We start from the raw sequence: 13,950 nt of genomic DNA on the forward strand, positions 1-13,950 counted from the left end.
CATTTGTAAAGCAGAATGAGGGGAAAAAAAAATCATCGCATTACTTTGTTCTGAAATAGCAGAGATAGTCCTTTGAGCCAGCTGTGGATCCTAAGAAAACAGCAACTGATGATAATGATTAATTCCATCCATGAGTGTTTCATTGTTTGATAATTCCAACTATTGAAAGCCATCTTAATTTGGAAGAAATTTAGCAATATACCAGTGATTACACTTAAGAACTTCTGAGGGAAAAGTAAACAGATACTACTTTTAATATACTTTTATGGTTTATGTCATGACACTATAATACAGTGTAAAGTAAAACAATTACAAAGAAGTTTGAAGCCTAAACTATTGCTTTTAAAAGTTTTAGTCCATTCCCTCTAAAATATGTCTTTCTAATTATTGCTGTCCAAGATAATGTTTTTATCAAATCAATGCCAAAGAAAACATTCTTGGATTAACTTACTGGTATTATTATTACTATAAAACATCTACAACCCAGAAATAAGAGAATCCGCTTAATCCTCAAAACAAAGTAAACAAACAAAAATAAGTTTAAATGAAAAATATTTATATAGCTTATATCCTAAATTTGAGAATTATTTAAATTTATATTATATATAATATATATATATAATAAATCACTTAGTATTTTTATTACTGTAATAACAAAAAAATTTTTTATGGAAGGAAAGATTCTTTAAATTCAATAGTGCTTTACAATTTTCAAAATTTTACACATATGATTTCATGTAATCCCATAATAACCCTTTTTTCCCTAATACTATATTACCCTAGCCTTTTCCCTTTCCCCACTGGTAACCTCACTAGTTTGTCTTCCAAATATGAGTCTACTTCTTTTTTGTTTTATTCCCTTGTTTGTTGTATTTTTTTTAGGTTCCACATATAAATGATATCATACCATATTTGTCTTTCTCTGACTTATCTCACTTAGCACATTGCCCTCTGAGACCAACCATGTTGCTACAAATGCCAGAATTTCATTCCTTTTTATGGCTGAGCTGTATTCTACTGTCACAGCTTCTTTATCCATTCATCTCTTGATGGGCACTTTGGGCACAAGGTCTATTTTTTTAGCTGACTGATACATTGATAAAATGTGAAACCAGATGACTTATCCTATATAGTCGCACTATTAATTACTCTGGAGTTCAGTGTACTTGTGGTCTAGACTCAAAAATTTTTATACTTGACATTGAAAGCTTTTCTAGAGAAACTTTTACAAACTCAAATCCCAAACCTGATTACAATTTTCCCATTGTAGGAAATCATGAAGAAAATTTTTATAAAATTACACTGCGAAATATTTAGGTGAGTCATGACATAAACACTGAAGACCTCCTACCTTAACACAGCATTTCTTCCGTCACTCCTTGTACACCAAACCTGGCGGGTTTGATAACCTATCTCTGTGTCCCAGGACTTGGAATGGTGATGCGCCTTGTAAGTGTGATGTCTGAAAGTGACCAACTCCTTCGACTCAGAGCTAAAATCCAGAACGGTTCTTCCACTTAGGTTAAGTTCTTTGAGATGAGGCAGTCTACATTTACTCCATGGGCCAACTTTAAGGCTAAACGTGTATTCCTCTGCGCCAAGAGGGCAAGAAATGGGAGCATCACAGGCTCTTGCCTCAGTCAAGTTCGGACACTGAGACCCTCCGTAGAGAGGGGGGGCGATGGCTGAGCGGGTTCTGTGCTGTAACCGCCTCCCACACCCACTGCTACACGCAGACCACGGCGAGAACTCAGACACCACACAGCCCCGCGGGCAAGGGATGAGGCACGCTTGTTCCGTGGGGGGCTGAGGGGCAAAGTGTTCACATATCTCATTCACAACCATGGTTCTGTTCAGCTTCTGAACACAGCGCACCGCCCGATGCTGCAACCCGTGCTGGGCGGTCACACACTCTGCGGCCCGGGGCCTGGCGAGGCCCGGGGCCGGCGGAGCCAGTACACAGGGCTGCCAGTCGGAAACCTCCCACTGGAAGAGGCCTCTGTGCCAGTCACAGACGCGGAAGCAGCTTCTTTCCTTCGGAGGTCTGTGGTGCTCATCACAGTCAGACGGGTGGCCGGTCCACCCCTCAGAGTGGAAGCACCACAGGCCACGGCTCTGGCTTCCGCCGGGCCCACAGTTTCCGGTACACCTTCCCCAGGGGCCTGCGGGCAGAAAAGACAGAGGGGTCGATTACTCCAGGATCCCAGGCCACCATCCACACAAAAGCAGGCCAATCTGTTCACCTCGGGACACAAGCAGTGTGAAATTGTGAGATACGAAAATAAAATACAACTTGGTGGTTAAGAACGTGGATTCTACATCAGTTGGCCCTTCTTGAAATCTCCAATCCATCTCCGACAGCAACGTCAACTTGGATGAATTACCTCAACTTTCTAAGTCTTAGTTTCCCACTTACAGGACAAGATAATTAAAGTGCTGACTTGTAGAGTTTTTATGAGGATCAGTGGTAAAATGTGATGCCAAGTAAAACCACACATGTATTAAATGATTGGTATCATTATGATTATTATGTCTCAAAGCCTATATATCTAACTCAATATTAATACTTTCAAGTTAGGCAGAGTTTCATCTAAAAGAAAAGCCCCAAATCCAGGATTTTAATAAACTAGGATTTTTCATGTTTCCAATTCTTCAGCTCACAACCTAAGTATAAGCTCAGAAGAAAAAGACATTTAAAAAAATAACTTGCACAAGCATCCTAAATATATATTTGCTTTCTAAATACTGTCCTCAGTTTTGGTTTTTAGGTACAGAATGAAAAAGAAAAATCTGATACAGGGGTAAAAGTGAAGTTAATAAAAGCAGCATCACTGAAGTCTGTGGAAATTCTGCCCCTACAATCCCTGAAATATATTGGCTGGGTAAAGCTTCAAAAGGCATTCCTGGTGGCTCAGTGGTAAAGAATTCTCCAATGCAGGAGACATTGGAGGTGTGGGTTTGATCCCTGGGTCAAGAAGATCCTCTGGAAGAGGAAGTCTGGCAACCCACTCCAGTATTCTGGTCTGGAAAATTCCAAGGACAGAGAAGTCTGGCAGGCTACAATCTATGAGGTCACAGAATCTGACATGACCTAGCAACTAAACAACAATAACTTCCAACATTAGCTTGGAATATGCCAAATATTTTAATTAATTAGTTTTATGAGAAAGTTTCAAGAAATGGACAGATAAAAGAGCTACCCATTGATGTTTCTTGCTTTTCTTTTTGCATCCTAACTATAAACACCCTAGCTGGCCTCATCCATTAGGCTGATCATCGATCTTTCCACAAAGACAGCAAGTAATCACATTTTGTGTCAATGAAAAAAAAAGAGTTTCCTCCTTTTCTCTTTACTTAAATATTTAATAAGAGCCTGAAAAAAGAAGTTTATCACTTAACCATGTTATGTTTGCCCCTTTACTAGATTTGGAATCAGCATAAAGGCAATTCATACCCCGAGAAATCATTTAATTTCCACAAGCAAGAGAAAGAAGGTGAAGTCTTTCTCTCTTTCCTCAAATCTGATCAAACTCCAACATGTCACTTAATTAGTCCCTGGAATGTATTTTTCAAGCACATCCAGTACATTTCTAGGAGCAGTAAATGTGTATAGTAACATGCATTTAGGAAGAGACATGTGCCTCCCCAGAGAAACAGGTATTTGTATTTGCTGCAATGAGGATCTCTCACTGTGGCAGGGCTATACTTTTGAGGTTGTAATGTACCCAGTCTCCCAGTTCTTTCCCTGAGCCCTGGGTGTGCAGACCTGCTATTCTAGGCAATACCATATTGATAATTTCACTGCTGATGATTTCTGTCACTTTGTGAGAGAGAATAAAATGTACTCTCATCTTCTTTTGGTGCCCCCACACTCGAGTGTGGTGCTCCATTTCTTGTTGAAACAGACAAGAGTTTTACTGAATGAAGTCAGCCTACGGTCACCAAAACGCCCTTAGGTTTCCCACACCACTCTTTCCCGGGTGAGCTGTCCCAGCACTGTCTCCTCAGGCACAGCCAGTGCGCATGGAAAGCGCAGCGTTCAGCACAGGCCGTTTAAATCAATCATCTTTAATTCTGATTATTTCCTCCTGAATCACCCATAGTTTAGTATTCTGTACACTGAGATGTTTACTGTGGCATGGTAGTTATTTGTAGGCTCCAGGTGTCTAGATGTTCTGGAGCAGATTCAGGTTCAATATGCCACTCCCTGTCCAGCATCCCAGACAATGCATGCAAATATTTACTATTATTACAAAAACAAAAATACTATTATTAAAAAAACAAAATACAAAACCCAAATCCATGGTTACTATTTCAAAAAATATATGATTGTAGGAAACTTTTTAAATATTTAGATTTTAATCATTTAAAATTATTTAATAATTTTAATCAATTAAAATTTGATTTTAATTTTTGATCTATTCAGGAGTTTGGGATTAACATATACAGGCAAATTCTTCACTGCCTGAGTCACCAGGAAAGCCCAAAATATACATAGTAGTATATATAAAATAGACAACCAATAAGGACCTATTGTATATCACAGGGCACTATACTCAATATTTTATAATAACCAACAAGGGGAAAGTATCTGAAAAAGCATATATATATAGACATATATATAGTGTGTATGAACATATATAAAACTGTTTATATGTATAACTGACTATATGACAGTTTATATATATATATAACTGACTATGTATTCAGTTTATATATACACATGTTCAGTTTATACATATACATACTGCAGTATGTATTCAGTCACTCTGTCATGTCCGACTCTTTGTGACCCTGTGCACTCTAGCCCACCAGGCTCCTCTATTCATGGGATTTCCCAGCAAGAATACTGGAGTGGGTTGCCATTCCCTACTCCAGGGGATCTTCCTGACCCAGGGATCAAACCCAGGTCTCTTGTGTCTCCTGCATTGGTAGCCAGATTCTTTACCCCAGCACCACCTGGGAAGTCCATATATATAGGTATATATAATAACTATATATAATGTATATAACATGTACATAACTAAATCATTTTGCTGAAAACCCAAAGTTACACAACATTGTAAATCAACTACACTTCAATTAAAAAAATAAAATCTGTTTTGAATGATCTAAAACCGTTATTAGTTAAAATGAAAACAAAGCTTTTTTTGCAAAAACACTGGGTTTTAAAATATAGGCTGTCAGTTTCTATTTGTTTAGGTGTCAAGTATGCACAACTTTATACTTAGGATTTATTCCTGTATATTAAAGCATGTAAGACCAAAATAGTAGAGCCTCTTCTGACCAATCTTGAAAAGCTCACAGTAAATTTAATCCATCTAGAACCTCTTACAAAGTGATCCTTATTCTTAAATTTAAAATAGGAATGTAAGACCAAAATAATAGAGCCTCTTCTAATCAATCTTGAAAAGCTCACAGTAAATTTAATCAATCTAGAACCTCTTACAAAGTGATCCTTATTCTTAAATTTAAAATATTTGATTAACACATTTTCTTGTTATTAACATTCTGTTTTCTTCTAAGTTTTTGCCCATTTCAAAACTGTTAAGGTAGCTTTTTATTATTTGAAATCATTAATATTTTAAACTGTATAAATTACTATTCTTCCCTTAGCTTTCATTTCTCCATCTATATAGAATTTTACCAAACAGCCAAACTTTTTTCTAGATCAATGGAAGACAAAATATAATTATTAACAATTATCCTCCAATTAAAAACAAATAAATAAAAAGAAATAACTGCTACCATTTGTTAAAGGCTAGTGGTGCTGTTCTGTGCTTGGTTTCTTGTTAAATATTCAGGAATTTTGCCAGGTGGTCATTAAGTCATTCATGATTTAAAATCAGCCATGGTGGGAGTATTTACACCGCACTACAAATCAAGGCAAATGAAGGCTTTTTTTTTTTTTTTAAACAGTGAGCCAGTTGGTTTATCTTACATCACTGGTGACTTGACAAGTGCCTTCCTTCCTTCTGTTCCTCATAACAATCCCATGAAATGGGGCTACTTTGCTCATTTGATCAGTGGAGGGAAATGGAGCTCACAGAAGTTACAATGCACACCCAAGTTACACAACTAGCGCGTGACAGACTAGAATGAAACTCCAGATATGTGTGACCCCAAGCTTGGGCTCCTGCCCTACATTTGAAAAGACCCTTTTCCACGGTGTGCATTGGTATGGGTGATCCTAAAATCACAAGGCAAATCCATTTCTTCACTTAGCTACAATCTCTCCGATTTGTTAATATTCCTTTGGGTGTCAGTAGAACAAGTCATCAAGGTGGTGGGGGCACAGGATTTCCCCCTCTTGGCCCTGGGAATTTAGGACTCAGCAGTTTTTGCATACTAAGACACATGCATATTTATAAACTTTAGTCAGTGCATTTAGGAAGGTATGGTCGAGGGAGAATAGTTTTTCCACATGTTAAAGTGAACTTTGTAGACAACTGAAAGAAATCTGAATAACAAGTAAATGTAACATGAATTGGCTATGCTTGGAAAAAATGAAAAACAAATTATAAACAAGATATCTGAGATATGACAAGACCTCTCAGCAACTGACCTATAACAATTTGCATTTTTCAGACATGGAGAGAAAAACGTGTCCCACGATTTATTCAGTTGTGTTTGGCTATGAACTTAAAACACCCACACTAGTGAAAATCACACAGCCCTGAGGGATTTTGCCATTTCAAAAAACATGCATATTGAAGTAAAATGTGACCTGTAGTATGACAAATCTTAAATCCCTTGTCCAAGTGCATAAATAGAAGAGCTGATTAAAATTTGAGCAGTTGCATGAAGAAAAAGAGTATCACTTTTAAATTTAATGTATATAAAACATATGGTTATATTCAGAATATACATCTGAGATAAATAATCTAAAGAAACAAATAAAAAACCTATGTACAAACTATAATCATTTTATATTTCTTAATTGGAAATAGCTTCAAGTAACACAAATAAAACAAACTTTTCATTATTCTAGGCGATGGACCCTAGAAGATACTGCTCTGATTTATGCCAAAGAGTGTTCTGACTATGTTTTCCAGAATTTTATAGCATCTGGTCATATAATTAGGTCTTTAATCTATTTTGAGTTTGGAGGTTCCTTAAAAAACTAAAAATAGAGCTAACATATGATCCAGAAATCCCATTCCTGGGCATATATATATATAAATCCATACTTCAAATATATATATGCACCCCAGAGTTCATTGCAGTGCTATTTACAATAGTCAAGACATGAGAAAAAACCTAAATGTCCATCAACAGATGAAGGGATAAACAAGATGTGGTACATATATACAATGGAATATCACTTAGCCATAGAAAATGATGAAATAATACCATTTGTAGCAAAATGAATGGACCTAGAGATTATCATACTAAGTGAAGTCAGACAGACATGTCAGTTATATGTAGAATCTAAAAATGATACAAATGAACTTATTTGCAAAGCAGAAACAGACTCACAGAATTAGAGAACAAATTTATGGTTACCAAAGGGGAAAGGAAGGTAGAGGAAAGGATAAATTAGGAGGTTGGAATTAACATATACTCACAACTATGTGTAAAAGAGATAATCAACAAGGACCCACTGCCAGGCATATAGAATGCTATTCAATACTATGTAATAAACTACATGGGAAAAGAATTTGAAAAAAATATATATATATATGCAGATATGCAGATGATACTACCCTTATGGCAGAAAGTGAGAAAAGAAAAAAACTAAAGAACCTCTTGAAAAAAGTGAAAGAGGAGAGTGAAAATGTTGGCTGAAAACTGAACATTCAGAAAGCTAAGATCATGGCATCTGGGCCCATCACTTCATGGCAAATAGATGGGGAAACAACGGAAACAGTGACCGACTTTATTTTGGGGGGCTCCTAAATCACTGCAGATGGTGACTGCAGCCATGAAATTGAAAGATCCTTGCTCCTTGGAAGAAAAACTAGACCAATCTACACAGCATATTAAAAAGCAGAGACATTACTTTGCCAACAAAGGTACATCTAGTCAAACTTATGGTTTTTCCAGTAGTCATGTGTGGATGTGAGAGTTGGACTATAAAGAAAGCTGAGTGCCAAAGAATTGATGCTTTTGAACTGTGGTGTTGAAGAAGACTCTTGAGAGTCCCTTGGACTGCAAGGAGATCCAACAAGTCCATCCTAAAGGAAACCAATCCTGAATATTCCTTGGAAGGATATTCCTTGGAAGGACTGATACTGAAGCTGAAACTCCAATACCTTGGCCACCCAATGTGAAGAACTGACTCATTTGAAAAGACCCTGATGCTGGGGAAGATTGAAGGCAGGAGAAGGGGATGACAGAGAATGAGATGGCTGGATGGCATCACCAACTCGATGGACATGAGTTTGAGTAAGCTCCGGGAGCTGGTGATTGACAGGGAAGCCTGACCTGCTGCAGTCCATGGGGTCACAAAGAGTCGGACACGACTGAGCGACTGAACTGAATTGAAACTGAATCACTTTGTTATACAGCAGAAAGTGACACAACATTGCAAATCAACTCTACGCCAATATAAAATAAAAATTTGAAACAAAAAAAATTGAGAACAATTAAAGGCTTAAAACTTTAATTACATACATAATTGCATATATAAGTTTTAAACTAAAACTTGAAAACATTTCAATGGTGTAATAGGAATAGTAATTTTCTACTTGTTTACCTACACTAAGATTATGTAAAATCACCATCCACCTGTGACTCATTACCCTTTCTATGAGATAAATACAGCTACTCTGCAATAAACTGTGAAGTATTTCAAGTCACATCAGTTTTAATTAACATGCTAACATTTTGGTATAGAAGTAAATTTTTTGGACACAGGGTAGCATCAATGAAATCTCAAGTTACATTCACTTGTAAAACCCTATGATTCCTCTTTTTGTGTCTGGATTTTTGCAGAAAGTGCAAATCTGTGAATGTTCTAATGTAATATTCCTCTAAAAGTAGAAAAGTGCTGGCAAATTGTATTCTCTTAATTAAGTTATCCTTAAGTGGATTAGTTTTGATGAATGCATCACCCAATCTAAATCATCACAGTTAAGGCAGCCCACTGGATGCTTGAATTTTAGATGTGGTATTAAGAAGCCTGGAACCAAGGGGGTAAAAAAAGCACTCCAGAGAACAGGGAATAAACATATTCCCAGGAGCATTCACACTGTTCTTGCCACTGTTTGAAGTAGCAACCTTGATTTAATACCATTCACACAATAGGAAGAGATGTTTGTTTTATTATTCACTTTCTTTCAATCACAGCTTTTATTATCCCAACATTGCTTTATATTTAACTCAACCAAGAACACTGAGGAATGACATGGATGACACGGCTGAGCTTTACTGTTCTAAACAAATTATTGGTGGATAATTACTGTACCAAAGCACTCAGAAACCTGAGCATTACACAATGTGACATAAAACAGCATTGATCCACTTGTAAGATGTCTCATCTACAAGAAATTGCTTGGAATTTCTGTCATAACTTTCACATCTCAAAAAGCTTTCACATTGATCATGGAGAAATTAAAGTATTATCTCCATTACACAGTGGACAATTATCTAGGAAATCACACTTTCTAAAATACATCAAAGAACCCAAGGGATAAGAAGAAGTGGCCAGTGAGCATTTATTCACCGAAACAACCATTATGCATTATCTGCTATTTGACAAGTAGTGTATTAGACTCTGGGAATATAAAAATGAATGAGACATTAAATACATCTCATAATAACTGTGCACTAAATATAATGCCTACATGCTTATGAAAGGACATCAGGCCCCTCAGGGTTGTCTACACTTAGCTTGTACACAGCATTAACAATCTTAATTTGGCTTCCCAGAGTCTATTAAATCGAAAGCAGAAGCCCAGAAGTTGAAAGGGACCACTGAAGCCAGGTACACTGATGAAAGTCAGAACAGATGATAGTTCCTGAGTCTACATTTCAAAATATATTATGATAATTAATAATTTCCACTAGCAGGGGATGTATAAAGTCACCCAACACTTTCTAACCTTTCAGAGCAAACCTGCTCATTAGCTATATCCATTTGTAAGTTATGCCTCTGATAGCAACAGGCACACAACACAGAAAATGGAGAGACAGGGAAAAAAAAATTAATGGGAAGGAATTTAAACCATAATGCATTTCATTTATTTTATGGATTTTATTAGATATTTTTTCATTATAGTTGATTTACAATGTTGTGTTAGTTTCAAGTAGGCTTCCCAGGTGGTGCTAGTAGTAAAGAACCTGCCTGCCAATGCAGGAGACGTAAGAGACCTGAGTTCGACCCCTGGATAGGGAAGATCCCTGGAGGAGGGCACCACGGACAGAGGAGCCTGGTGGGCTCACAGTCCAGAGGGTTGCAAAGAGTCAGACACAGCTGAAGCGACTTACCAGGTAGCAGAGCACATTAATTTCAGATATACAGAAAAGTGAACCAGCTTTGTACCGTGCTTTGAACCATACTTTGAACCAGTATGTACAAATATATAACCCACTCTTTTCCTATATAGGCCATTACAGAATATTGAGTAGAGTTCCCTGTGCTATACAGTAGATCCTTATTAGCTATCTGTTTTATATATAGCAGTGTGTATACGTCAATCCCAATCTTCCAATTTATTCTTCCCCATCTTAACACCTGGTAACCATAAATTTGTATTCTACATATGTAACTCTGTTTCTGTTTTGTACAATAGATACGTTCATTTGTACCCTTCTTTTAGATTCCACATATAAGCAATATCATGATACTTGTCTTTCTCTCACTTAATTCACTCAGCATAACAATCTCTAGGTTTATCCACGTTGCTGAAAATGGCATTATTTCATTCTTTTTTATGGCTTAACAATATTCCACTGTATATGTGAAACACATGTTCTTTATCCATGTCTCTGTGGTAAAAACACAATGAAACAGAGGTTAAACATGTTACTAAATGACCACTGGATCACTGGAGAAGTCAAAGATAATATATAAAAATACCTAGAGACAAAGGACAATGAAAATACAATGATCCAAAAACAACTGACACAGCAAAAGCAATTCTAAGAGGGAAATTTATAGCAATACAATTTTACCTCAAGAAACAAGAAAAATCTCAAATAAACAACCCAGCCTTACACCTAAAGCAACTAGAGAAAAAAGAACCAACAAAATCCAAAGTTAGTAGAAGGAAATAAACCATAAAGATTAGAGCAGAAATAAAAGAAATAGAGACAAAGAAAAGAACAGCAAAGATCAATGAAACTAAAAACTGGTTCCTTGAGAATATAAACAAAACCTTTAGCCAGACTCATCAAGAAAAATAGGAAGAGGACTCAAGTCAATAAAATTAGAAAGGAAAAAGGAGAAGTTACAACAGACATAACAGAAATATCAAGGATCATAAAACACCACCACAAGCAACTATGCACCAATAAATTGGACAACCTAAAAGAAATGGATAAATTCATACAAAGGTACAACCTTCCAAGGGTGAACCATGAGGAAATAGAAGATATGAACAGAGAAATCACAAGTACTGAAATTGAAATTGTAGCAATCACAAGTACTGAAATTGAAATTGTGATTAAAAATCTCCCAAAAAGCAAAAGTCTAAGATCAGCTGACTTCACAGGAGAATTTATGAAGTATTTAGAGAAGAGTTAACATCTACCCTTCTGAAACTCTTCAAAAAAATTGTAAAGAAAGAAACACTCCCAAGCTCATTATACAAGGCCACCAATACCCTGATAATAAAACCATACAAAGATATTATACCACACAAAAAGAAAATTATAGGCCAATATCACTGATGAACATAGATGCAAAATTTCTAAACAAAATACTGAATCTAACACACATTAAAAAGTTCATACACCAGGATCAAGTAAGATTCATTCAAGGGATACAAGGGTCTAAAATATCCACAAATCAATCAATGTGATACTCCACATCAACAAATTGAAGAATAAAATCCATATGATCCATCAAAAAATGTCCACTGACAGATAAATGAATACAGAAAGTGTGGTACGTATACACAATGGAATATTACTCAGCTCTTAAAAAGAACACATTTGAGTCAGTCCTAATGAGGTGTATGAACCTAGAGCCTATTATACAGAGTTAAGTCAGAAAGAGACAAATATTGCATATTAACACATGCATATGGAATCCAGAATGACAGTACTGATGAATCTATTAGCAGGGCAACAACAGAGACACAGATATAGAGAAGAGACTTGTGAACACAGTCGGGGAAGGAGAGAGGAGGATGAATTGAGAGAATAGCATGGAAACATACACATTACCATATGTAAAATAGATAGTATGTGGGAATTTGCTGAGTGAGGGAGCTCAAACCAGTGCTCTGTGACAACCTCAGGGTAGGATGGGGTAGAATGGGGAGGAAGATGGGAGGGGTTTTAGCAGGAAGGGGACATATGTATACATGTGATTCATGTTTATGTATGGCAGAAACCAAGACAATATTGTAAAGCAATTACCCTCGAATAAAAAGATAAATAAAAAGAAAGAAAAATTCAATTAAAAAGAAAATATGATCATCTCAATAGATGTAGAAAAAGCTTCTGACACAATTCAACTCCCATTTTTGATAAAAACTCTCCAGAAAGTAGGCAAAGAAGGAACCTACCTCAATGTAATAAAGGACATGTATGATAAATCCATAACAAACATCATTTTTAATTGTGAAAAACTGAAAGCATTTCCTGTCAGATCAGGAATAAGATAGGATGTCCACTCTGGCCACTATTATTCAACATAGTTTTGGAAGTCCTAGTCATGACAATCAAAGAAGAAAAAGAAATAAAAAGTATCCAAACTAGAAAAGAAAAACTATAACCACTTGCACATGACATAATACTATACACGGAAAACTCTGAAGATGCCACCAGAAAACTACTAGAACTCATCAATGAATGTGGTAAAGTTGCAGGATACAAAGTTAATGCACAAAAATATCTTGCATTCCTATACACTAACAATAAAGGATCAGAAAGAGAAATCAGGGAGACATTCCCATTTACCATCACATCAAAAAGCATAATCAAGAGTGCCAGGAGAAATATCAATAACCTCAGATATGCAGATGACACCACCCTTATGGCAGAAAGTGAAGAAGAACTAAAGAGCCTCTCGATGAAAGTGAAAGAGGAGACTGAAAAAGTTGGCTTAAAGCTCAACATTCAGAAAATAAAGATTATGGCATCCGCTCCCATCACTTCATGGCAGATAAATGGGGAAAAAATGGAAATAGTGACAGACTTTATTTTCTTGGGCTCCAAAATCCCTGCAGATGGTGACTGCAGCCATGAAATTAAAAGACACTTCCTCCTTGGAAGAAAAGCCATGACCAACTTAGACAGCATATTAAAAAGCAGAGACATTACTTTGCTGACAAAGGTCCCTCTAGTCAAAGCTATGGTTTTTCCAGTAGTCATGTATGGATGTGAGAATTAGACTATAAAGAAAGCTGAGTGCTGAAAAATTGATGCTTTTGAACTGTGGTGTTGGAGAAGACTCTTGAGAGGCCCTTGGACTGCAAGGGGATCCAATCAATTCATCCTAAAGAAAATCAGTCCTGAATATTCACTGGAAGGACTGATGCTGAAGCTGAAATTCCAACATTTTGGCCACCTGATGAAAAGAACTGACTCACTGAAAAAGACCCTGATACTGGGAATGACTGAAGGCGGGAGGAGAGGGGACAACAGAGGATGAAATGGTTGGATGGTATCACTGACTCAATGGAGATGAGTTTGAGCAAATTCTGGGAGTTGGTGATGGACAGGGAGGCCTGATGTGCTGCAGTCACAAACAGTCAGACAAGACTGAGTGACTGAACTGAACTGAAAAAGCATAAAGTAGCACTTAAAAAAATTCCATTGTGTTTTCATAGCAATCAA

The 13,950-nt window shown here is 36.7% G+C and overlaps 1 protein-coding gene across 1 annotated transcript in view; it reads right to left on the reverse strand.

Moving 5' to 3' along the window:
- THSD7B (thrombospondin type 1 domain containing 7B) overlaps positions 1-13,950 on the reverse strand; it is a 972,933-nt gene that overhangs the window by 644,355 nt on the left and 314,628 nt on the right. The window contains exon 3 of the mRNA XM_061135120.1: positions 1,352-2,162. Coding sequence (XP_060991103.1) covers positions 1,352-2,162 — 811 coding nt within the window. The remainder of the gene's footprint in view (positions 1-1,351; positions 2,163-13,950) is intronic.

The sequence above is a fragment of the Dama dama genome, chromosome 33 (assembly GCF_033118175.1).
Source record: "Dama dama isolate Ldn47 chromosome 33, ASM3311817v1, whole genome shotgun sequence".
NCBI classification, from domain to species: domain Eukaryota; kingdom Metazoa; phylum Chordata; class Mammalia; order Artiodactyla; family Cervidae; genus Dama; species Dama dama.